The following is a 24,159-nucleotide window of genomic DNA, read 5'->3' on the forward strand; positions in this document are numbered from 1 at the left end:
ACACCGGAAAAATCAAGAAGCTGTGCAGCGGCTTCGGGGCCGTCTCCGGGACAACCGTGAGCAGCAGCATTTCTTACAAGACTGTCATGAGGTGAGACCCCCAGCTCCCACATCCTCTAGCCATCCCTTCCCTCTGAGCACATGAGCCCCTACCCACCCAGGCCCACTTCTCCCCTTGCAGCAACTCAGTCTTCCCCTCCTTCTGAAATGTTCACTGTACCCTTCTCCATTCCTGCTTTATGATTGGTCTAGCTGAAACTCTGGATTGACGAGAAGATGCTAACAGCCCAGGACGTGTCCTATGACGAGGCCCGCAACCTGCATACCAAGTGGCAGAAGCACCAGGCGTTCATGGCCGAGCTGGCTGCTAACAAGGACTGGCTGGACAAGGTGGACAAGGTGAGGCGTGCAACGAGAGGTGCAGGAAGGGAGCCCTGGGGTCCTCCTCTGGGTAGGGTTCTGGACTGACACACTGCAGAGGGTGAAGGTGAGGTTCTGGGTTCCAAGATCATGGGCCACATGCACCATGCACCGGTGCCACAGCACCAAAGTGGAAATTAACGACCTGGGAATAAACATCTTAGGTCTGTGGGACAGTAGCTCTAGTAACTTTGAAAATACTCACATTAAGTGAGAGCCAAGTGACAGCTCTGGGTTAGCTGTTCCTGAATTCAAAGCGGGCGAACACTCCGGAAAATGTATGTAAAGGGCCTGCTAGCAAATATTTTCGACTGCAGGCCATACAGTGTCTGCTGTGACCACTCAACTCTTGCCATTGTAGCTTTAAAAGCAACCATAGATAATACACACAAACGAATGTGGCTGTGTTCCAGTAAAACGTTGTTTATAAAAACAGGCAGTAAGCTGGGTTCAACCCCCAGGCTATAGTTTTGCAACCCTTGCTTTTTGAGAGTTGCTGTTCCTGGTGCTTGGTCTGCCACCCATCTTTTCCTCAAGTTCTGAGACCAGGTAAAACTTGCTTTCTACTCAACAAGGTTCCTGGAGAAGTTTTGTACACTCAATACTCTCCTAGGTGCGACAAGGGGTATAAAAAGACATTTTCTTTCCCTCAAGGGCATGATGGCTCAGGGGAGGAGACCAGTGTGGATTCCACTTTTCTATTTGGTCAGCAAATATTTACTTGGGTAGTAGAACACACTTGGCTGCTAACTGGGAAGTTGATGTCTGTGGTGTACCCAGAGGCACCTTGGAAGAAAGGCTCTAGTGATCTGCTTCCCAAACATCAGTCACTGAAAACCCTGTGGGGTACAGTTCTAGTCCGATGCACATGGGGTTACTGGGAGTCGTCTTCTTTATTCTGTGCAAGGCATTGTCCACAGCATCGAGGGGAAGGAATGAAGGTAAGTCCATTGCGGGCTCCCACCTCAAGGGATGACACCGGAGCCAGGGTCTGAGATAGATAGATACACAAGCAGCATGATCTGTGCCATGAAAGAGAGCCCAGCACCTCCTGGGCGCTACAGAGAGAGGAGAGGTAGGGATCCCAGAAGCAGGAACGTTCAGAGAAGTCCATGAAGGATGGGTGGGCTTTGGACAACAGAGTCTTGGAGGGAAGATGTTTCCAGGCAGAGAAAGCAACGTGAACAGACAACCAGAGATGTGAAAGTGGGGTGCCTTTGGGGAGTGACCAGGTAGGTCAGTCTGAGAACCTCATGGAAGAGAAAGTGGGATAAGCATGCTGGGCCAGGTCCTGGGAAGTTCTAATCACAACGTAAGGAGTGTTCACTGAAGCACAGATTGTGTTGAAAGCTTGTAAATTTCTCAGGTAGTTTCTCATCCTGGTTGATTGGTTTTTTAACTAGTTGCCATTGGGTCAATTCCAGCTTCTGGTGGCCCCATATGTCAGAGTGGAACTGTGCTCCTCAGGGTTTTCAATGCCAGGCATCTCTGGGTGGGCTCCAGCCTGCCCCATTCCAGTTAGCAGCTGAGCACTTAACCCTTTGCACTCTTCAGGAATTCCTTCATCCTGGCTGTCATGTGTAAAACGGAAGCAAACCTGGAATAGGAATTGCAGCGCAGGCCACATATTCGGGGGGCAATCCCAAAAACATCAGTGGAGGAGCAGGGGCATGGAAAGAAGAAGGGAGACCACCCACTGCCACCCAGTTAATCCCCATTCATAACAACCCACTAGGACAGGGTAGAACTGCCCCACAGCATTTCCCAGGCTGCTATCTTCATGGAAGCGCTCGTTCTCCTTTGGAGTGGCTGATGGGTTTAAACTTCCAGCCTTCTGGTTAACAGCCAAACACTCTAACCACTATACCACCAGGGTTCCTAGAGGAGAGAAGGTAGTCAGAAAACAAGTACGCTATTTTGCCCGTTACCACGGTGTCAATTGAAGCTCGGTTTTCATGGGGAACTCTGGGAGAAAGCATGGAACAAGGATCACAGTTCTCCCAATGAAAGCACAAGGGGGGAGGGTGGGGATCTATCCAACTCCTGCCCACTGTTACCTTGCATGCAGGCCAGGAAAGCAAACTCCTTCCTTTTAATTCCATGTTCCCACAAACGTTTTTTAAGCCTCCTTGCATAAGACCATCTGCAATGTAACACTGGAAAACCACAGCACTCAGAGGGCTCAAGAAGGAGTGCTGGTGGCACAGTGGTTAAATGTGGTGTACCCATTTCACCTAAAAGTTAGCAGTTCGAACCCACCCAGCCACCCACAGGAGAACGACCTGGAAATCTGCTTCCGTAAAGATTGTTGTTGTTGTTGTTGTTAAGTGCCACTGAGTCGGTTCTGACCCAAAGCAGCCCTGTATAGGATTTCCAAAGAGTGGCTGGTGAGCTGACTGCAGTCTAGCACATTAACGCACAGTGCCACACCGGACTCCCTGTAAAGATTACAGACGTGACAGAGTAGAACTGCCTCGGAGGGTTTTCTAGTCTGTAATCAGAACCGACTCAATAGCACCTACGAACTGCAAGGGAATTCAGAATAAGGAAAGATTTCTGTGGCTTCTGCATTGAGGTGAGTTTTGAAGTAGCGGGGAGCCAGGTTTAGGTCAGCAGTGAGGTAGGGCAGTTTAGAAGGGGATTCACAACCTTTGGGAAGAGTACATTGATGACAACACAAGGATTTGGAAGTCTTGCCCCTTCTTCAGATCCCTGGGCTGCTGGTGACCTGTCATGTTCAGTGGAATCTAAGCTTGGCACATACTTCTTCTTTATCCTGCTACCCAGGAAGGACGGGAGCTGACCCTGGAGAAGCCAGAGCTGAAAGCCCTGGTGTCGGAGAAACTGGAGGACCTGCATAAGCGCTGGGATGAGCTAGAGACCACCACCCAGGCCAAAGCCCGCAGCCTCTTTGATGCCAACCGAGCTGAGCTGTTTGCCCAAAGCTGCTCGGCCCTGGAGAGCTGGCTGGAGAGCCTACAGGCCCAGCTGCATTCTGATGACTATGGCAAGGACCTCACCAGCGTCAGCATTCTGCTCAAGAAGCAGCAGGTGAGCGCTGGGCCTTCAGTGGGCATGATGGGAAGCAAAAGACAAGAGGAAGCAGCCGGGAGCTCTTGTTTCTTGGTATTTCCAAAGTGATAGCAATGGGCCCCCAGTGTCAGAGTCGTTAAGTCAAGAGATACAAAGCACATATAGTAATTTCGACAGGGAAACATCTGTAAAAAGAAGTATTAATTAGTAGATATTAATCAGTAAGAAGCCTCGGTGGCTCAGCTGCTTACTGAAAAGTTGGTGATTCCAACCCACCAGCCACTCCACGTGGCAGTCTGCTTCCGCAGATTATAACCCTGGAAACCCTATGGAGCAGTTCTACTCAATCCGATAAGTAGGGTCGCTGTGGTTCAGACCACCGTTTGTCTGTCCGTTTGTCATATTATGGTAGCTTGCATTTTGTTGCGATGCTGGAAGCTATGCCATTGGTATTTCAAATGCCAGAAGGGTCACTCAAGGTGGACAGGTTTCAACAGAGCCCCCACAGTAAGACAAACAGAGAAGAAGGACTTAGGGATGTACTTTTTGTTAAAATTGGCCTTTGAAAACCTTATAAAAAGCAGTGGGACACTGTCTAATATAATGTCAGAGGTTGAGCCCTTCAGGATGGAAGACACCAGTACAACTGGGGACAAGCTAGCTCCTCAAAATCAAGTTGGCCTTAATGATGTGCATGGAGTAAAGCTTTCAAGATCCTCATTGGCTGATGCGGCATGACTTAAAAAGAGAAGAACCAGCTGCAAACATCCAATAATGATCAGAATGTAAAATGTATGAAGTCTGAATCTAGGAAAATTGGAAGTTACAAAAAATGAAATGAAACACTGAAATGGACTGGTACTGGTCATTTTGAATCTGACAGTCATATGATCTACTATGTCAGGAGTGACAAAGAGAAACAGCATTACATTCATTGTCAAAAATAACATTTTAAGATCTATACTGATGTAAAATACTTCGATGATAGGATAATATCCATATGCCTACTCGGAAATCCTGTACAGGGTCGCTATGAGTGGGAACCGACTCCACGGCACATAACCACCACCACCACCACAAGAAAGACCAGCTAATAGAACTATTATTAAATTTGCAAACCAACCACTAAGGCCAAAGATGAAGAAATTGAAGATTTTTACCAACTTCTGCAGTCTGAAATTGATGAAATATGCAATCAAGATGCACTGATAATTTATGGTGATTGGAATGCAAAAATTGGGAACCAAGAAGTTTCGATAATTGGAAAATAGTGGCTCTGGTGATAGAAATGATACTGGAGATTGCATGACACAATTTTGCAAGACCAACAACTTGTTTGTTGTAAATACTCTTTTCAGCAACATAAACAGCAACTATAAACGTGGATCATGTCATATGGAATACACGAGACTCAAACCAACTACATATGTGGAAGGAGACTATCATCATATCATCAGTCAGAACAAGGCCAGGGAATGACTACAGAGCATGTACGACAAAACCATCAATTGCTCATATGCAAGTTCAAGTTGAAGATGAGAATATTGAAACAAGTCCATGAGAGCCAAAGTACAACTTCATGTATGTTGTTCTTTTGGTTAGATGCCATCAAATTTCAACTCACAGTGACCCTATCTATGTATAGTAGAACGCAGCACTGTCCGGTCCTGCACCGTCCCCACAATTGTTGTTTAAACCCGTTGCTGCTGCCACTGTGTTAATCCAGCTCACTGGGGATCTTCCTCCTTGTCTCTGACCCTCCACTTTTTCAAGCATGATGTACTTCTCCAAGCTGGTCCCTCCTAACAACATGTCCAAAGTACAAAAGACGAAGTCTCATTATTCTGTCTTCTAAGGAGCATTCCAACTGTACTTCTTCCAAGACAGGTTTGTTTGTTCTTCAGGCAGTCTATGGTACTTCAAATACTCTTTACCTGCACTGTAATTCAAATACATCGGTTCTCCTCTGGTCTTCCCTATTCACTGTCCAACTTGCACACACATATGAGGTGATGGAAAACACCATGGTCAAGCTCACCTTACTCCTCAAAGTCACATCTTTGCTTTTTAACATTTTAAAGAGGTCTTTTGCAGCATATTTGCCTATTGCAGTTTGTCATTTGATTTCTTGACTACTGTTTTCAGGAGCATTGATTTTGGATCCTAGCAAAATGAAAACTTTAACTTCATTTTTTTTTCCCCCCTTTTATCATGGTGTTATTCACTGATCCTGCTGTGAGAATTATCATCTTATTTACATCGGGGTGCAATCCATACTGAAGGCCATATTCTTTTCTCTTCATTAGTAAGTATTTCAAATTCTCTTTGGTTCCAGCAAGCAAGACTGTGTCATCTGCATATTGCAGGTTGCTAATTAGTCATCTTCCAGTCCTGATGCTACATTCTTCTTCATATAATCCACCTTCTCAGATTATTTGTTCAGCCTGCAGACTGAATAAGTGTGGTGAAAAGATACAACCCTGACACACACCTTTCCTGATTTTAAACCATGCAGTGATCTCTTTTTCTGTTCAAATGACTGCTTCTTGGTCTATCTACAGGTTTCTCATGAGCACAATTAAATGTCCTGGAATACCCATTCTTTGCAATGTTATTCATAGTTTGTTATGGTCCACACAGTTGAATAACTTTGCATAATCAATAAAGCACAGGTAAACATCTTTTTGGTATTCTCTGTTTTCAACCAAGATCCATCTGATGTCAGCAGTGACATCTCTTGTTCCACATCCTCTTCTGAATCCCGCTTGAATTCTGGCAGCTCCCTCTTGATGTACTGCTGCAACCATTTTTGCATTATCTTCAGCAAAATTGTGCTTGCATGTGACATTAATAATATTATTCATTGATTTCCGCATTCTGTTAGATCACCTGTCTTCGGAATTAGACACAGATATGGATCTTTTCCAATCAGTTAGTCAGGTAGCTAGCTGTCTTCTAGATTTCTCGGCATAGACAAGTTAGAGTTTTCAGCACTGCAACAGTCTGTTGAAAGATATCAATGTGTATTCTGTCAATTCCTGGAGCCTTGTTTTTTATTAATGCCTTCAGTGCAGCTTGGATTTCTTCCCATGATACCATTAGTTCTTGATCATATGCTACCTCTTGAAATGGTTGAACATGGACCAGTTATTTATGGTACAGTGACTCTATGAATTCCTTCCGTCTTCTTTTGATGCTTCCTGCGTCATTCAATATTTTGCCCGTAGATTCTTTCAATATTGCAACCCAAGGCTTGGAGTTTTTTCGTCAGTTATTCAACTTGAGAAATACTGAACATGTTCTTCCCTTTTGATTTTCCAACTCCAAGCCTTTGCACATTTCATTCTAAAACTTTGTCTTCTTGAGCTGCCCTTTGAAATCTTTTTTCAGATCTTTTACTGCATTTTTTTCTTCCAGGTGCTTTAGCTTCTATACATTCAAGAGCAAGTTTCAGAGTCTCTTCTGACATTTGTTTTGGTCTTTTCTTTCATTTTTTTCTTTTTAATGACTTTTTGCTTTCTTTATGTATGATACTCTTTTTTTTATGTTTTATTGTGAATTATGTGATCTTTTACATAGGAGAACATTAGCTTTACATTCATCCTATTGTATATCATTTCATTGCCATGGTTACAGTCCCCTCCATGCATCATCAACCAACCAAAGGGTATACCCTACAAGCATGCCCCCTGGTCGTCAGCACACAGCCCCTCTCCCTCTCTGGGTCTAAAGTCCCCAGCCGCTACATCGCTCCACGTCATCATCTCTGCCTCCATCTCTGGCATCACTGCTTCTCTGGGTAGGGTCCCGCTCTCCGCTCTTCTCCCTTGATGGTCCCAAGGACCTCCACTCCTGGACTACAAAGTCAATCACTCCCCTCCTTGCTACAAAACGTCTACCTTTACATTTCCAACCCTCACAGTCAGTCCTGATAACAATTATTCATTATTGTATTGGGTTATTTGTGTTTTTCTTGTAAAGGTGTTGTAGTTTCCTATATATTTTAGAAATGAGTCCCTTGTCTGATGTGTCATTGCAAAAGATTTTTTCCCATTCTGTGAGTTCCCTTTTTAGTCTTCTGGTGAAGTCTTTTGATGCACATAAGTTTTTAATTTTTAATATGTCCCAATCATCTATTTTGTTTACTTTTGTTTGTGTAGTTTTCGAAATGTTTGGTAGTCTGTGTATTCCCTGAATTAGTGAGTGCCCTCACATTTGTCCCTATTTTTTCATTGATGGTCTTCATAATTCTGGGATTCACATTTAGGTCTTTAATCCATGCTGAGTTGAATTTTGTATAGGTGTGAAGTAAAGGTCTTGTTTCGATCTTTTGCATATCGCTTTCCAGTTCTGCCAGCACCATCTGTTGAAGAGACTATCGCTTCCCCATGCAATATATTAGGTACTTTGTCAAAAATCAGTTGGCTGTATGTGAATGGGTTAATTTCTGGATTCTCGATTCTGTTCCATTGATCAATGTATCTTTCACTGTACCAGTACCAAGCTGTTTTGACCACATGTACGATATTCTTGACGTCACCCCGCAACTCTTCTGGTCTTTGGTCATTAGTCCCTAATTCATCATATCTGTTCTAAAGACGGTTCAAAATTCAGGTGGGATATACTCAAGGTCATATTTTGGCTCTTGTGGACTTGCTTTAATTTTCTTCAGCTTCAGCCTAAAATTGCATTTGAGCAATTGATGGTCTGTCCCATTGTTGGTCCCTGGCCTTGCTTTGGGTGGTGCTAGTGAGCCTCTCCATCGTCTCTTCTCATAGATGTGGTCAATTTGATTCCTGTGTATTCCATCTGGTGAGGTCACCATTTATGGTGCTGAAAAAAACATATTTCCAATGAAGAAGTCATTGGTCTTGCAAAATTCTATCATGCGATCTCCAGCATTGTTTCTATCACTAAGGCATTATGTTCCAACTACTGAGCCTTCTTCTGTTTCCAACGTGCGCATTCCAATCAGCAGTGACTACTGAAGCATCTTGATTGCATGTGTAATCAATTTCAAACTGAAGAAGTTGGTAGAATTCTTCAATTTCACCATCACTGGCCTTAGTAATTGGTGCATAAATTTGGATAGTAGTGAAATTAACTTTGTAGCATATGAATATTATCCTATCACAGACAGCATTGTACTTCAAGATAAATCTTGACGCACTCATTTTAATAATGAATGTGACATCATTCCTTGTCAGTCATTCCCAGCATAATAAACCATGTGATTGTCAGATTCAAAATGGCCAGCATCCATCCATATTAGTCACTAATGCCTAGGATATTGATCTTTATGCATTCCATTTCATTTTTGATGACTTCCAATTTTCCTAAATTCATACTTCATATATTGCATGTTGCAATTATTATTAGATGTTTGCAGCTGTTTCTTTTCATTTGAATCTTACCTCGTCAGCAAATGAAGGTTCCAAAAGGTTTACTCTATCCACATCATTAAAATCAACTCGACTTTGAGGAGACAGATCTTTCCCAGTCATATTTTGAATGCCTGCCATCCTGAAGGTCTCATCTTCCAGCATTATATCAGACAATGTTCCACTGTTATTCATAAGGTAACCATTCAGAAGTAGTCCGCCTCTCCTTCTTCTTAAGTCTGTCTTAGTCTGGAAGTTCCACTGGAAACTGTCCACCATGGGTGACCCTGCTGATAGTTAAAATACTGGAGGCATGACTTCCAGCCTCGTGCCAACACATAAACCACCTCAGTATGACAAATTGAGAGATAAATGGTGGAACTTCATGTGTATTCCACTGAATTTAGAGACCATCTAAAGATTAGACTTGATGCATTGAACAGACCAAAGACCATACAAGTTGTGAGATGGTAACAAATACATCATACATGAATAATGCAAAAGAGTATTAAAAAGCAAGAAAAGAACAAAATGGATGCTAGAAGAGACTCTGAAACTAGTGCTTAAACATAGAGTTGCTAAAAACAAGTGGAAGGAATGATGAAGTTAAAGAGCTCAAAAGACAAAGTAAAGTATTCTAAAGAAATATGCAAAGATCTGGAGTTAGTAAACCATTTCTCAAGCTGAAAGAACTGAAGAAAAAAATCCAGGCCTCAACTTGCCCTACTGAAGCAAAATATTGAACCATGCAGGAAGCATCAAAAGAAGAGGGAACATACAGACTCACTGTACCAAAAAACAAAAACTTGGTCAATGTTTGACCATTTCAGAAGGCAGGGTATGATCAAGAACCAATGGTACTGAAGGAAGAAGTCTAAGCTACACAGAAGGCACGGCAAAAAGCAAGGCTCCAGGAATTGATGGAATACCAATTGAGATGCTGCAACAAATGGAAACAATGCTGGAAGTGTTCAGTGTCTATGCCAAGAAATTTGGAAGACACCTACCTGCCCAACTGACTGGGAACCCCAATGCCATTGAATCAGTTTCAACTCATGGCAGACAGAGTAGAACTGCTCCATAGGACTTCCAAAGCTATCAATATTTAGGAAAGCAGACTGCCTCATCTTTTTCCCATGGAACTACTGGTGTTCAAACCACCGACCTTTCAGTTAGCAGCCCAGCACTTAACCTACTGTGCCACCAGGTCTCCTAATTTCCGAATTCTACTGGATCACCTTTCTTTGGGATGAGCATGACTATGGCTCTCTGCCACATTTATACCCATTCCAAAGAAAGATGGTCCACCAATTTGGAAATTATCAAGCAATCTTATTAATATCACCCACAAGTAAGCTCTTGCTGAAAATAATTCCAAAATGGATGTAGACATACATCGACAGGGAGCTGCCAGAAGTTCAAGCCAGATTTAGAAGAGGACATGGAACAAGGAATGTCATTGCGGTTATCAGATGAGTCTTCACTGAAAACAGAAAGATGTTTCTCACAGTGCTTGCACCATTTTACAGTCCCACCAACAATATAGGAGAGTCCCAGTCTCTCCACGCCCTTGCTAGAATTTGTGGTTTTCTGTTTGTTTGGTTTTTTTAACTTTGCTGTTAATGCTGGTGTAAGATGACATCTTACCTTTTACCTTTCTGACGTTGTTATGAAGTAAAGCCCAAAGAGGGAGTGACTTGGCTTCTTCACCTTTTGTTTGTTCTTCCCTGCTGTCTCCTTCAGAAAGGAACAATTTTTAAATGCTTGTATTATATACAAGTATAGGTACACAGCAAGGATCTCTGATAGTGTAGTGGTTACGAATCAGGCTGCGAACCACAAGGTCAGCTGTTCAAAACTACCAGCTGTTCCACGGGAGAAAGATGAGGCTTTCTGCTCCCAGAAAGATTTCCAGCCTCAGAAACCCTGTACCAGGGTCACTATGAGTCAGAACGGACTCCACAGCACATCACCACCACCACCATATATACACAGCACATATGTGGGATTTACGAATCGGGCTGTGAACCTCAGGGTCAGTAGTTCGAAACTATCAGCTATTCCGCGGGAGAAAGATAAGGTGTTCTGCTCCCGTAAAGATTTACAGCCTCAGAAACCCTACACAGGGTCGCTATGAGTCGGAACTGACTCCACGGCACGTAACAACAACAATGTGGGATTTAGAGATTGAAGCTGTCATTGAAAAGGCATGACACTGTTCTGTACCCAACAGTTTTTAGTACCAGCCCTTATGCTATATCCTTTGTGCAGTCATTGTCAAGGAGAAACTGACCATTTGAACTTCTAATTGTATTAAATGGATTCTAATAATGTGAGTGGAGTCCTGGTGTGGCATGCTGTAGGATAAGCACTGGACCACAAGGCCAGTTTCAACCTTAAGTTTGGTGGTTCAATTTCACCAGCAGCTCCTCAGAAACCCTATACAGGGTTGCTATGAGTTGGAAACAACTGAATGACACTTAACAACGACAAAGGCTGTCTCGTTCTGACTTGCATCTCTCTAATGGTTAATGATCATGAGTGTTTCCTCATATGTTTGTTGGCCACCCAAATCTCTTCTTCGGTGAAGCGTCTGTTCGTGTCCTCTGGCCATTTTTAATTGGATTATTTGCCTTCTTCTTGTTTAAATGTTGAAGTGTTCTAGGATTTTTAGAGAATAGTCCCCTGTCTGAAATGTCTGTGCGAAAATTATGTTCCCCAATCTGTCTGTGGGTTCTTCTTTTACTGTTTTGAAACCTTTTATGCACACAAGTGTCTCATCTTTAGAAGGTCCCAGTCATCTATTTTGTCTTCTGCTCTCAGTAATGTTTGATACTGTATTTGTACCATGTATCAGAACTCCTAAATTTATCTCTACATGTTCATTGATGATCTTTATGGTTTTAGATTTTATATTTAGGTCTTTAATCCATGTTGAGTACATTTTTGTTTCTGGTGTGAGATATGGGTCTTATTTTATTCTTCTGCAAGTAGATTTCCAGTTTTGCCAGCACCACTTGTTGAAGAGACTATGCGAAGGCATTTGACTGTGTGGATCATAACAAACTATAGGTAGCATTGCAAAGAATGGGAATTCCAGAACATTTAATTGTGCTTACACAGAACCTGTACATAAACTAAGAGGTAGTCATTTGAACAGAACAAGGGATACTGCGTGGTTTAAAAATTAGAAAGGTGTTTGTCAGGGTTGGAGTCTTTCACCATGCTTATTCAATCTGTAATCTGAACAAATAATCTAAGAGTTGCATTGTATGAAGAAAAATGTGGCATCAGGATTCAAGGAAGACTTATTTATTAACCACCTGTGATATGCAGATAACACATACTTGCTTGCTGAAAACAAAGAGGTCTCAAAGCACTTATTGATAAAGATCAAAGGCTTCAGTATGACTTCTCAATAGTGTCCTGATGTGGCGCTGTAGGAAAGGTACGGGACTGCTAACCATGAGGTTGACAGTTCAAATCCACCAGCCCCTCCTTGTTGTTGTTGTTGTTGTTAGGTGCCATCGAGTTGGTACTCACCCATAGCGACCTTATGCACAGAAGAACGAAATCCTGGGCCAACCTGAACCCGATCCTGGGCCAACCTCACTATTGTTGCCACGCTTGAGTCCATCAATGCTGCCACTTGGCCAATCCATCTCGTTGGGGGTCTTCCTCTTTTTCTCTGATCCTCCAGCTTACCAAATATCATGTCCTTCTCCAGTGACTGCTCCTTCGTGACAATATGTCCAAAGTATGCGAGACGAAGTTTGGCCATCTTGGCCTCTAAGGAGTACTCTGGCTGCACTTCTTCCAACACAGATTGTTGATTCTTTTGGCAGTCCATGGCACTTTCAGTATTCTCCTCCAACACCACAATTCAAAGGCATCAATTCTTCTACAATCTTCCTTATTCATGTAGGAAGACCATAGAATTGATGCCTTCGTCTCTCATAGTTTGGACATATTACCAGGAGGGAATATGCTTCCGTGGAAGCCCTATGTAGGGTTGCTATGAGTCAGAATGAATTCAATGTTACACAACAACAACATAAACAAAACAAAAATCCAAACAACTAATAAGGCAGCATAATAAATGGAGAAAATGTTGACGTTGTCAAGGATTCCATTTTACTTGAATCCACAATCAACACCCATGGATGCAGCCATCAAGAAATCAAGTGATGTATTGCATTGGGCAAATCTCTGCTAAAGACTTCCTTAAAGTGTTAAAAAGCACACATACCATTTTGGGTGGATCTGACCCAAACCGTGGTATTTTCAGTCACCTCATATGCATGTGGAGCTGGACAATGAATAAGGAAGACCGAAGAAGAATTGCTGTATTTGAATTCTGGTATTGACAAAGAATATGGACTATACAGTGAACTGCTGGAAGAAAGACCAAATCTGTTTCACAAGAAGTACAGCCAGAGTGCTACCTGGAAGCCAGGATGGCGAGACTTCTACTTAGATTCTTAGAATGTGTTGTCAGGAGGGGACAAGTCTCTGGAGAAGGATATCAGGCATGATAATGTAGAGTGTCAATAAAAAAGAGAAAGACCCTCCGAAAGATGGATTGGCACAGTGTCTGCAACGATGGAGTCAAACATAGGAACAGTTCTGAGCATGGCGCAGGACTGGGCAATGTCTCCTCCTGTTGTTATACAGGTCACTATGAGTCAGAACACCAGCCACGTGAGTCAGAATTAACGCAATGGCAGCATAATTGATTTACGTTTGTTAACGAGTTAAATTATTCCTTATTAAGAGGGTACAAGAGAACTCTAAAGCAGGGTTCTACAAGGTTTTCTGTAAAACCTTGTAAGCTTGAACCGCTGAGCTTTGCTGTTCAAACGACTTTGCAGTTTGGCGCATTAACCCATAGCACCACACCAGGACTCCATATGGGTGGGTATGGCTGTTTAACTTTTATTGTAAAATACAGTTGCATTACTCTGTTTACAAAAACAGGCAGCAGGCATTCTTATATTTAAAAAACAAACAAACAAACAAAAAAGCATATATGTGTTCCAAGAAAACTATATTTGCAAGAATACGCCATGAACCATCTTCCAAATAAAGATGTTTCCTTAATAATCCCCCATTTTCCCCTGTCCCATGCTCAGTGATTAAAGAAACCTGATGTCCATACTTTAAAAAAAAAGAATAGGCCATGGCCCGGAGTTGCTGATTCCTACTGAAAATGAAAACAGACATAGGGAACAGCTACTACCTTAGGGCTGAGGGGGAGTACCCAAAAAAGCCAGTCAGAAAATGCCCTCCCCTCAACCAAAGGCTGAGGGGGCAGAAGCCCTCTGAATGGCTGAGAAGAAGCAAGAGCCACAGCTAGTCTGAAGCTGGTGAACCAGAGCCGATAGGCAGGAAACGCCTACCCACTGGAGTGCCAGCAACACTTGCTGGAGCGTGAGAACCACTAGCTCTGTGGCACATCATGGGCAGTATTGCCATAGAACACGGAGAAAAGCACACAGGAACAAGACTAGAAGCCCCTTCTGCTCTGCATGGTGACATCACTCCACCGCCCTTTTAACGACAAGCCCTCACATTGCACACACTGGCAAAGGAGAAACGTCTACAGAATGCAGAGCCAAGAAGGTGGATTTGGAATTGGGAGACAGTACACTGATAATTAGTGTGAGTGGGGCATGGGAACCTACTTTTCAAACAACATGCTACCTTGGGCTGCTTCTATATATTAAGATTTGAGGTCTACTGATCTATAGGCCAGGGGGCATGCTGTTTACTTACTCTCGGGTGGAATCATGTAGAATGGCGTGGAGATAAGAACTCATGATTGGCTTGGTTTAGACCCGTGTCTTTTCTGCGTGTGAAGACAGCCTGCAGTGCTAACGTCTTCCTCCTCCTTCCCTGGCCTGGCAGATGCTGGAATGGGAGATGGCTGTGAGAGAGAAGGAGGTGGAGGCCATCCAGGCCCAGGCAAAAGCTTTGGCCCAGGAAGACCGAGGTGCCGGAGAGGTGGAAAGGACCTCACGGGCTGTGGAGGAGAAGTTCAGGTCCCTCTGCCAGCCCATGAAGGAGCGCTGTCAACGCTTGCAGGCCTCTCGCGAGCAGCACCAGTTTCACCGGGACGTGGAGGATGAGATCGTGAGTCACCAGGGCTGGAACAGCCTTCATTACAGCGGGGTGCTCCCTGCCATGTGGCTCTCCACACCCTTTCTGGAGAGAGAGTGGGGAGGTCTGGGAATGCCCTCTAGGTCCCTTTACCCCAGAACCAATGATGACTGTTCCTTGCACGCTCCCCAGTAGCCCTAAAAAGCCTCCCCCAGGATCCCCCATCCAAATGCTACCACCGCCTTTGCCATCTGGACCTCCCCTGACCTGTCTTTCTCATCCAGTTGTGGGTGACAGAGAGGCTCCCCATGGCCAGCTCCATGGAACACGGCAAGGACCTGCCCAGTGTCCAGCTCCTCATGAAGAAAAACCAGGTGAACCAGAAGCTAAAAGTCAAAGCCAAGATCCTAAGAATCTCCCCAGACTTGGGAGTTTGTTTGGAGCTTAAGACCCGGGGTTTCTCATGTCCCACCCGGATGCTCTGTGTAATCCTGGATTTTAGTCGTTCATCTCGGGATGGCGGGCTCTCTGAGTAAGACATCATGTGGGTTGAAGGTGTTGTTACCATCCTATTCCTGGGCCAGAAAAGAAGGCAGGTGAAGAGGGCTCAGGAACCAAGTGTGAAGGGAGGTTCAGTGTTGAGAAGGTATTAATGAGGGTGTGGGGGTAGGGTTGGCAGGTCCTTAGCAGCCTTCTCCTGTGCTGTGTTCAGACTCTGCAGAAGGAGATTCAGGGTCACGAGCCCCGGATTGCGGACCTAAAGGAGCGGCAGCATGCTCTGGGAGCAGCCGCTGCAGGTCCAGAGCTGGCTGAGCTGCAGGAAATGTGGAAGCGCTTGGGCCATGAGCTGGAGCTCCGAGGGACGCGGCTGGAGGAGGCTCTGCGAGCTCAGCAGTTCTACCGTGACGCTGCTGAGGCTGAGGCCTGGATGGGGGAGCAGGAGTTGCACATGATGGGCCAGGAGAAGGCCAAGGTGGGATCCAGGTGGAGCCTATCTGTGAAGCTGGTCTTTCCTCCCCTGATTCCTACTGCCTGACGTCACTGTCTCTACCCCACCCTGTCCCAGGACGAGCAGAGCGCCCAGGCCGAGGTGAAGAAACACCAGGTGTTGGAGCAGGCCCTGGCTGACTACGCCCAGACCATCCACCAGCTGGCGGCCAGTAGCCAGGACATGATTGACCATGAGCACCCAGAGAGGTGAGTATAGCCGGCAGCAAGGGCATGCCACGGGTAGAGAGCTGGGCCCGCAATGCGGCAGGGACTGTGTACGGAACCAGCTACCTAGAAAGCTGGACAAGAGGGACTGAGCCAGCAGTTGGGGACGGTCTTAATCCTTAATCCTCTAGTACTGCTGTAACTGAAATACCACAAAGTGGGGGAGTGGGGGGGTGTTAGCAAACAGAAAATGTATTCTCTCAGAGTCCAGATTCCCAGCACTGGCTTCCGGGCAAGGCTTTATCTCCGCTCTGGGGGAAGGTCGTTTTCTTCTCAACTTCGGTTCCTTGGTTTCTTGGCTCCTTGGCGACCTCCACGCGGCATCTATCTTCCCCAGCTCAACTTTCGGGCAGCTTTCTCTATCTGCTCTTTTATATTTCAAAAGAGATTGGTTACAAGTCAGGCTGCTCAGCTCAAGGTCAGCAGTCCAAACCTGTCAGCTGTTATGCAGGAGAAGGATGAGGTTTTCTGCTCCTGTGAAGATTTGCAGCCTCGGAAACCCTGTGCAGGGTCCCTGTGAGTCGGAACCGACTCCACCACACACCACCACCACCACCACCACCACCACACTAACACTCCCTCATTCACGTAACAAAGAAAACTCTATTCCCAAATGTAATTAAAACCACAGGTGGTGGGAAGAGGCTGAGAGGGACCAGGCTCTTTGAAACAGGCCAAGATCAGAGCAATGTCCTGAGCCCGGCGGTGCCCTTCTGAACCCCACAGCACGAGGCTTTCCATCCGCCAAGCCCAAGTGGACAAGCTGTACGCCAGCCTGAAGGAGCTGGCGGGGGAGCGTCAAGAGCGCCTCCAGGAACACCTTCGGCTGTGTCAGCTACGCCGTGAGCTGGACGACCTGGAGCAGTGGATCCAGGAGCGGGAGGTGGTTGCGGCCTCCCACGAGCTGGGCCAGGACTACGAGCACGTGACTGTAAGTGTGCAGAGGACACCAGGAGGGTGGGAAACCGGTTGAGACAAGAGGCCCTCATGCTGGCATGAGACCCAGGCGGAGCAGGTTCAGTCCTCCTGGGCACTGAGGAATTTGAAAAATGGTACAGAAAGGAGGAACTGGGACTGAGTGCAGGAAGGGTCAAGGGGAAAGTCCCCCAAACCCTCTTTGTCCTCAAATTCAACAGTACAGCGGGGAGCTGTGAATGTCCTGCCACAGTTTGGGGTGCAAAAATGTGGGCTATAGTTTTTCTCCTTGTCTGAAGGCTGAAGGCTCCAAGTACCCCAAAACATCTTTGCTGGGGGTGGGGAAAGGGGGCCTGTTAAAACTAGGGGAAACAGCTGCATCAGCTCATGAAGTCAACCTTGTAGAGAAACCCATTGGGCCCAGGTGGCCCAGGGTAAGGCATTGGAGTCTCAGTTTGGAGTGCGAGGAATCTAGTCTCAAGGCAAGGCCACCTCCCCCAGTGTCACGGCATTGTTGTTAAGTGCTGTTGAGTTGGTTCCGACCCACAGTGACCCTCTGTAGGGTTTCCAAGGAATGGCTGGTGAGTTTGAACTGCTGACATTGTGGTTCAAACTGACCTTGCAGTCAAGTGTTTATCCTAAAGTGCCACACCAAGAGTCCAGTATGTCACAACATTGTCACCCTGCAACTGCTTCCTCCACCAGATGCTCCGGGACAAATTCCGAGAGTTCTCCCGGGACACGAGCACCATCGGCCAGGAGCGAATGGACAGCGTCAATGCACTGGCCAACGGGCTCATCGCTGGAGGCCACGCTGCCCGGGCCACGGTGGCCGAGTGGAAGGACAGCCTCAACGAGGCCTGGGCTGACCTGCTCGAGCTGCTGGACACCCGGGGGCAGGTGCTGGCGGCCGCCCACGAGCTGCAGCGCTTCCTCCACGGGGCCCGCCAAGCGCTGGCCCGGGTGCAGCACAAGCAGCAGCAGCTCCCGGATGGGACAGGCCGTGACCTCAATGCTGCCGAGGCCCTGCAGCGCCGACACTGCGCCTATGAACATGACATCCAGGCCCTCAGTGCCCAGGTCTGACCCAAGCAGGGACAGAGTGCTTAGAGATCTTGTGGGATACCCAGGGACTCCCGGGAGCTGGGGGGCAATTCTCCAGGATGCCAGGGTGGCATCCTCGGGAGGGTCATTTGGGGATGAGGTTAAAATTGTTCCAGGAGCATGTCACTGGCCACCACATTCACACCCTTAATGACAAGCCTCCTGCAGGGCCAGTGACATTCACAGCAGCTGGAATGGGCGGGTTGGGGCCTCTCCGTTCATGCAGGAAGCCAGGCCCAGGTTGGAATCCCAGCCTCACGCCCCTCGTGCTCAGTCACCCCCGTGTGTCCGTGGAGGCTGCTGTGTTGGAGACCCAGCCTCACGCCCCTCGTGCTCAGTCACCCCCATGTATCCGTAGAGGCCACTGTGTTGCTGGGATACTGGACAGGTTTCAGTGGAGCTTCCAGACTAAGACAGACTAGGAAGAAAGACCTGGTGATCGGCTTCTGAAAATCAGCCGATGAAAACTATGGATCACAACAGTCTGATCCGCAATCCATCATGAGGATGTGCAGGGATTGTTCTGTGCATGGGGTCACCATGAGTCGGGGGCCGACTCGACAGCACCTACCAATAAAAACAGCCAATGGCTGGAAGAGGCTGCATGTTGTGGGAAAACATACCTGTTATTCCCTCAAGCTTGAGCTCTGGACTCATGCAACATAAGTGTACACCCTTTCAGAAACTATTTCAATAAATTCTGCATGCATCCTAATTTCTTCAAACTGAAAGAGGAAACGTTTCCACCAACTTACAGCAGAGGTCTGTTCCCATGACACTGCTACAAGTTGACTCTGATGCAGGTTGAATCTCTGTCTCTTTTTTTTTTTTTTTTTTTTACTTGTCATCACGATCTTTATCAATCCAAGCTTTGTCTTTGGAGATTGTCGTGAGAATGACATCAGTAAATTATGTGCTGCAAGGCTGTGTGCAGTACATAGTACCAGTGATAAGATGTTTAGGGAAAAAAAACAACTAAATACTCATAGGTTTTTGTATCTCGAATATGTCTTAAGTCTTGGACGACCTATATCTCTCTCTTTTTATTTTTTTGGTGAAAATATATACAACAAAACATGCACCAAGTCAATAATTTCTACATGTACGATCTGAGAGGCTCTTCTTGTCCTAGACAGGCCTCTGAAAACTCCACTGGTCAGGGGGCAGCCCTTTCGAGGGTCATCCCAGACTTAATCCCCATCCCCCCAGCTAAGATTGCAGAACAGCTTTAACTCCCCGGGCCTCACCTTGTTCCTCCCTCTGCTGCTCTGGCTGGTATCATGGGTAGGGGGTGGAAGTGGCCACCAGGCCAGAGGGAGCTGCCACCCTTGCACGACTGTCTTCCCTGACTCTGACCCGGGTCCTGCAGGTCCAGCAGGTGCAAGAGGATGGCCAGCGGCTCCAGAAGGCCTATGCCGGTGACAAAGCCGAGGAGATCGGCCGCCACATGCGAGCTGTGTCTGAGGCCTGGGCCCAGCTTCAGGGAAGCTCTGCTGCCCGCCACCAGCTACTACTAGACACCACGGACAAGTTCCGCTTCTTCAAGGCCGTCCGGGAGCTGATGTTGTGGATGGATGGAGTCAACCTGCGAATGGATGCCCAGGAACGGCCCCGGTGAGCCCAAGGGTCTGGCCACACCCAGGGCTGGGACAGGGCTGTGCATGACACACCACGTCCATGTCCACGTCCATCCCTCTGCCCCGTAGGGACGTGTCCTCAGCAGACCTGGTCATCAAGAACCATCAGGGCCTCAAAGCTGAGATCGAAGCCCGGGCAGATAGCTTCTCCACTTGCATCAACATGGGGCAGGAGCTGCTCACCAGGAGCCACTATGCGGCCGAGGAGGTAAGCGAGGCATGGCCAGCCAGCCTCCTGCAGAGGGCTTCACAGAGTCTACTGCAGTCTTTGCTTCACATGGTTTCTTGGCAAAAGTCTGTCATAAGACTCGCACCCCCTCAATGCTCTTCAGGGATTTCCTACATCCCACTGTTTCCCCCATACTGTCTGCTTCTTGAAATCAGAAGTCAGTGGGTCCCCTGTGTGGGCTCCTGGGGACCCTGTGAGGCACTCCCCGCCCCTCTGGGTACTGACTCTCATCTCTGCCCCCAGATCTCGGAGAAGCTATCTCAGCTGCAGGCCCGGCGCCAGGAGACAGCTGACAAGTGGCAAGAGAAGATGGACTGGCTTCAGCTTGGTGAGCTGTCCTGCATCCAGGGGTCTGGCTATGGCCACCAGGCCCAGGAGGGTCGGGGAGCTTGGACCCTGCAGTCTCCAAAGTCAGTGAGACCGGAGTCCTGGGTAGGCCCCACCTGCCCTGCCTCTCCTGCTCTGGGCAGTGGAGCTCTCTGGGTCCTTCTCCTTGACGGTGTCATGGCGGCAGTGCCCTGCTGGTGCCCACCCTGACCTGCCATCTCCCTGCCACTCCACCCCCTGCAGTTCTGGAGGTGCTGGTGTTTGGGAGAGACGCGGGCATGGCAGAGGCCTGGCTATGCAGCCAGGAGCCTCTGGTGCGGAGCGCAGAACTGGGCTGCACAGTTGATGAGGTGGAGAGCCTCATTAAGCGGCATGAAGCTTTCCAGAAATCCGCTGTGGCCTGGGAGGAGCGTTTCAGCGCGCTGGAGAAGCTCACCACGGTGAGGGCTGCTGGTACCGGGGTACCCACAGCAGCCCACATTCCCTAGTCCTGCGTCCTCTAGTATGGAGAGAACATTTCTTTCTCTTCCTCCCATCGCACGCTGCCAGGACCTTGTTGTTACCACAACTTTCAGAGTCATCTGTGCCCCTGGTGGTGCTAAGAGACCCATCTCTGGTCGTCTCTTCTTTCGGAGTCATAGTCCCCATCTGCCCTTTCTCATTAGATTAAAGCATGCCCACCATCCCCAGACCCTGGTCCTCCTAACATGACCTGCTGTGCCCTAATAGTGCGGTGGTTAAAACACATGGCTGCCAGCTGACAAGTTGGAGGTTCAAACTCACCAACTTCCCCGGGGGTGGGAGAAAGACACGGCAGTCTGCTTCCATAAAGATTTGATGTTGTTGTTAAGTGCCATTGAGTTGGTTCTGACTCCTAGTGCCTTGTATAGGGTTTCTGAGGAGCCACTGGTGGGTTTGAACTGCCAACCTTGTGGTTCATAGTCCAGGCCTTATCCTACAGTGCCACACCAGGAGTTTGACAGCCTTGGAAATCCTTTGGGACAGTTTCCCTCTGTCCTGTAGGGTCACTATGAACTGGAGTTGGCTCGACAGCAGTGGGCTTGAGGTTTTTCGGGGTCTGGCTTACCTCCTAATGTCTTGGCAGCTGGAGGAGCAGGAGAAGGAGCGGAAAAGAAAGCTGGAGGAGGAAGAGCGGAGGAAACAGCCCCCTGCTCCAGAGCCCCCAGCTGGTCAGCCTAAAGGGGACCTGGTAGATGGCCAGCTGGGTCCTGACGCTGCCTGGGACCGGTGAGAGCCAGGACCTATGGGGAGGGGGCCGAGGACTAAGGATCTGTCATTCTGAGCCCCTTCTGCCATTCCAGAACTCACCCGAGGCTGCCCTTATCTACACAGCTGCCCACTGTCAACGGGGTCTGCACGGAATCAGAGTCTTCCCAGGTAATGGCAGGGTTCTGGGTGCCCGTCCAAACCTGGCTCTCTGCACGGACCCTCTTAAATCTTCTTGTCCTTGCAGCCCCTGCTGGAACAGCAGACACTTGAGCAAGGCAGATTCTCAGAGGGGCTGGTGAGTGTCCCCTGGAGACAGGAATGGGAAGTGGGTGGGGAGCTGGGGGGCGGTACTGGGGATCTCCAAGGCAGGTAACCCCCATCTCCTACTTCATCACCAATGTCATTTTCCCCCTAGGCATCTGGCACAGGGGATGAGGCCAACGGAACACAAGGGGAGAGGCAGAACCGGCCCCGGGGCCCACCCCCTGCCATGATGCCCCAGAGCAGGTCATCTGAGTCATCCCACATCTCCACCTTGCCCCCTCGAGCCCCAGAGCCCTCTGCCCAAGAACAGATGGAAGGGATGCTGTGTCGCAAACAGGAGATGGAGGCCTTCGGCAAGAAGGCCGCCAACAGGTAACGCACCTGTCTCCTGCCTTTGAAATGGCCTCCAATCAAGGGGTGGGGCTCAGGACCAGACTGGGGGCCTCAGGTAAGGGTCACAGAGCCCGGACATACAATCTCTCTGACCCTCAACCTGTCCTCCCAGGTCATGGCAGAATGTGTACTGCGTCCTGCGCCGTGGGAGCCTCGGCTTCTACAAGGACGCAAAGGCCGCCAGCACAGGCATACCCTACCACGGAGAAGTGCCTGTCAGCCTAGCCAAGGCCCAGGGCAGCGTCGCCTTTGATTACCGGAAGCGCAAACATGTCTTCAAGCTGGGGTAGGAACAGGGAGCCACACCTTCAGGGCAAGGAGAGAATTGGGGGAGGAGACCTTGGAGCCAAGTCCAGAGGGAATTGGGTTCTAGAGCCAGGCCTCTGGGGACAGAAACATCGAGGGAGGCAATGTCCAATGAAAACGTTATCCTGGGGCGGGGTTGAGGTGGAAGGCAATCAGAAAGCTAGGTGCTGGTACACTCCAGCCTTTGGGGCCTCTAGGGGCCTATTTCTGCCTGCCAAAAAGCCAGGTTGGGGGTAGATGTGAGCTCCCTGTAGCCCTCTGCATCCAACCAGAAAAAAACTGGCTTTTGCACAGTCCAGTGAGTCTGACGAATGTACAAAACCTGTCTGATCCAGCAACGGGCTGCCACTGGGATGGCCTCGCAGCCTTGTACTGGCCAGCCCTGAGCAGGAAACCTCTCTCTCCTACAGCTTACAGGGTGGCAAAGAGTATCTCTTCCAGGCCAAAGACGAGGTGAGTAGTCCCTTCTCCCCGTGCCACTTGGAGAGCCCACCTCTTTAATAAGACAACCCAGAATGCACCACAAACTGTGCTCCTGATTATTGGTGTTTGTTGTTAAGTGCCATTGAGTTGGTTCTGACTCATAGTGACCCTGTATAGAGTTTCCCAGGAGTGGCTGGTGGGTTTGAACCGCCAACCTTGAAGTTAGCAGCCTAGTGCTTATCCACGTTATTATTAAGTGCCATCGAGTCAGTTCCAACTCACAGAGTTGGTGAGTTTGAACCACCAACCTTGTAATTGAAACTGATTGAAATTGACCTTGCAGTCCAGCTCATTAACCCGCAGCGCCACACCAGGACTCCAACCATACAAGGGGATATTTCTCCTCATGAGCAGTTTCTCTGCCTTATCTTTTCACACTTCCCACCCACCATCCACCTGCCAGCTCCCACTGCAGCTTCCTGGGGGCTGATAGGTTCTCTTTCCACCCACCCCGCAGGCAGAGATGAGCTCATGGCTGCGGGTGGTGAACGCGGCCATTGCCACTGCATCTTCGACCTCTGGAGAGCCTGAAGAGCCAGCGGTGCCCAGTGCCAGCCGGGGCATGACCCGGGCCATGACCATGCCCCCAGTATCAGCGGTCGGGGCTGAGGGTCCTGTCGTACTTCGCAGCAAGGATGGCAGAGAACGAGAGCGAGAAAAACGCTTCAGCTTCTTCAAGAAGAGCAAGTAGTTGGGGGCAAGACTCCCAGGACAGCTCCCTCCCATTGGGGAACCTGCCAGGGACTGTCAACAGGGACCACCCTCTTGTCAGGACAACTGCCTGCTGCTAGGGTCTGTTGCCAAGGCCGACCCACCACCAGGAACTGTCACTGGGGACACATCATTGTCGCCAAGGGCAATCCTCCTCTTCTGCTATTTAATTTCAGACTGGTGGTGGGACCCAGGCAAGCCCCAGTTCCACTCCCTACCCTTACTTTTCCCCCTCGTCCCCTAGCCTTATGCCCCTACCCCCACCACAACATAGGCCATGTGGGGAATGACTGCCCCTGCCTCAGGGTGGCACCCTACTGGGTCCTCGCTCCTGAGGGCCAGCCAGGAACCTGTCAGAGCCAAAAAGTAGGACCTGGAGGCAAGAGTACCAGATACGAGAGTCTGACGCCAA

General features: G+C 48.2%; 1 protein-coding gene across 1 annotated transcript in view; it reads left to right on the forward strand.

Moving 5' to 3' along the window:
* Positions 1–23,727, forward strand: part of SPTBN2 (spectrin, beta, non-erythrocytic 2) — a 48,851-nt gene extending 25,124 nt beyond the window's left edge. The window contains exons 17-36 of the mRNA XM_006860869.1: positions 1–91; positions 253–399; positions 3,208–3,471; positions 14,742–14,966; positions 15,218–15,307; positions 15,646–15,906; positions 16,000–16,130; positions 16,875–17,079; positions 17,769–18,143; positions 19,537–19,781; positions 19,874–20,012; positions 20,277–20,361; positions 20,604–20,800; positions 21,466–21,608; positions 21,683–21,758; positions 21,835–21,885; positions 22,006–22,226; positions 22,360–22,533; positions 22,964–23,006; positions 23,494–23,727. Coding sequence (XP_006860931.1) covers positions 1–91; positions 253–399; positions 3,208–3,471; positions 14,742–14,966; positions 15,218–15,307; positions 15,646–15,906; positions 16,000–16,130; positions 16,875–17,079; positions 17,769–18,143; positions 19,537–19,781; positions 19,874–20,012; positions 20,277–20,361; positions 20,604–20,800; positions 21,466–21,608; positions 21,683–21,758; positions 21,835–21,885; positions 22,006–22,226; positions 22,360–22,533; positions 22,964–23,006; positions 23,494–23,727 — 3,397 coding nt within the window. The remainder of the gene's footprint in view (positions 92–252; positions 400–3,207; positions 3,472–14,741; positions 14,967–15,217; positions 15,308–15,645; positions 15,907–15,999; positions 16,131–16,874; positions 17,080–17,768; positions 18,144–19,536; positions 19,782–19,873; positions 20,013–20,276; positions 20,362–20,603; positions 20,801–21,465; positions 21,609–21,682; positions 21,759–21,834; positions 21,886–22,005; positions 22,227–22,359; positions 22,534–22,963; positions 23,007–23,493) is intronic.
* Positions 23,728–24,159: the final 432 nt, after the last annotated feature.

The sequence above is a fragment of the Chrysochloris asiatica genome, unplaced genomic scaffold (genome assembly GCF_000296735.1).
Source record: "Chrysochloris asiatica unplaced genomic scaffold, ChrAsi1.0 scaffold00040, whole genome shotgun sequence".
Classification (NCBI taxonomy): domain Eukaryota; kingdom Metazoa; phylum Chordata; class Mammalia; order Afrosoricida; family Chrysochloridae; genus Chrysochloris; species Chrysochloris asiatica.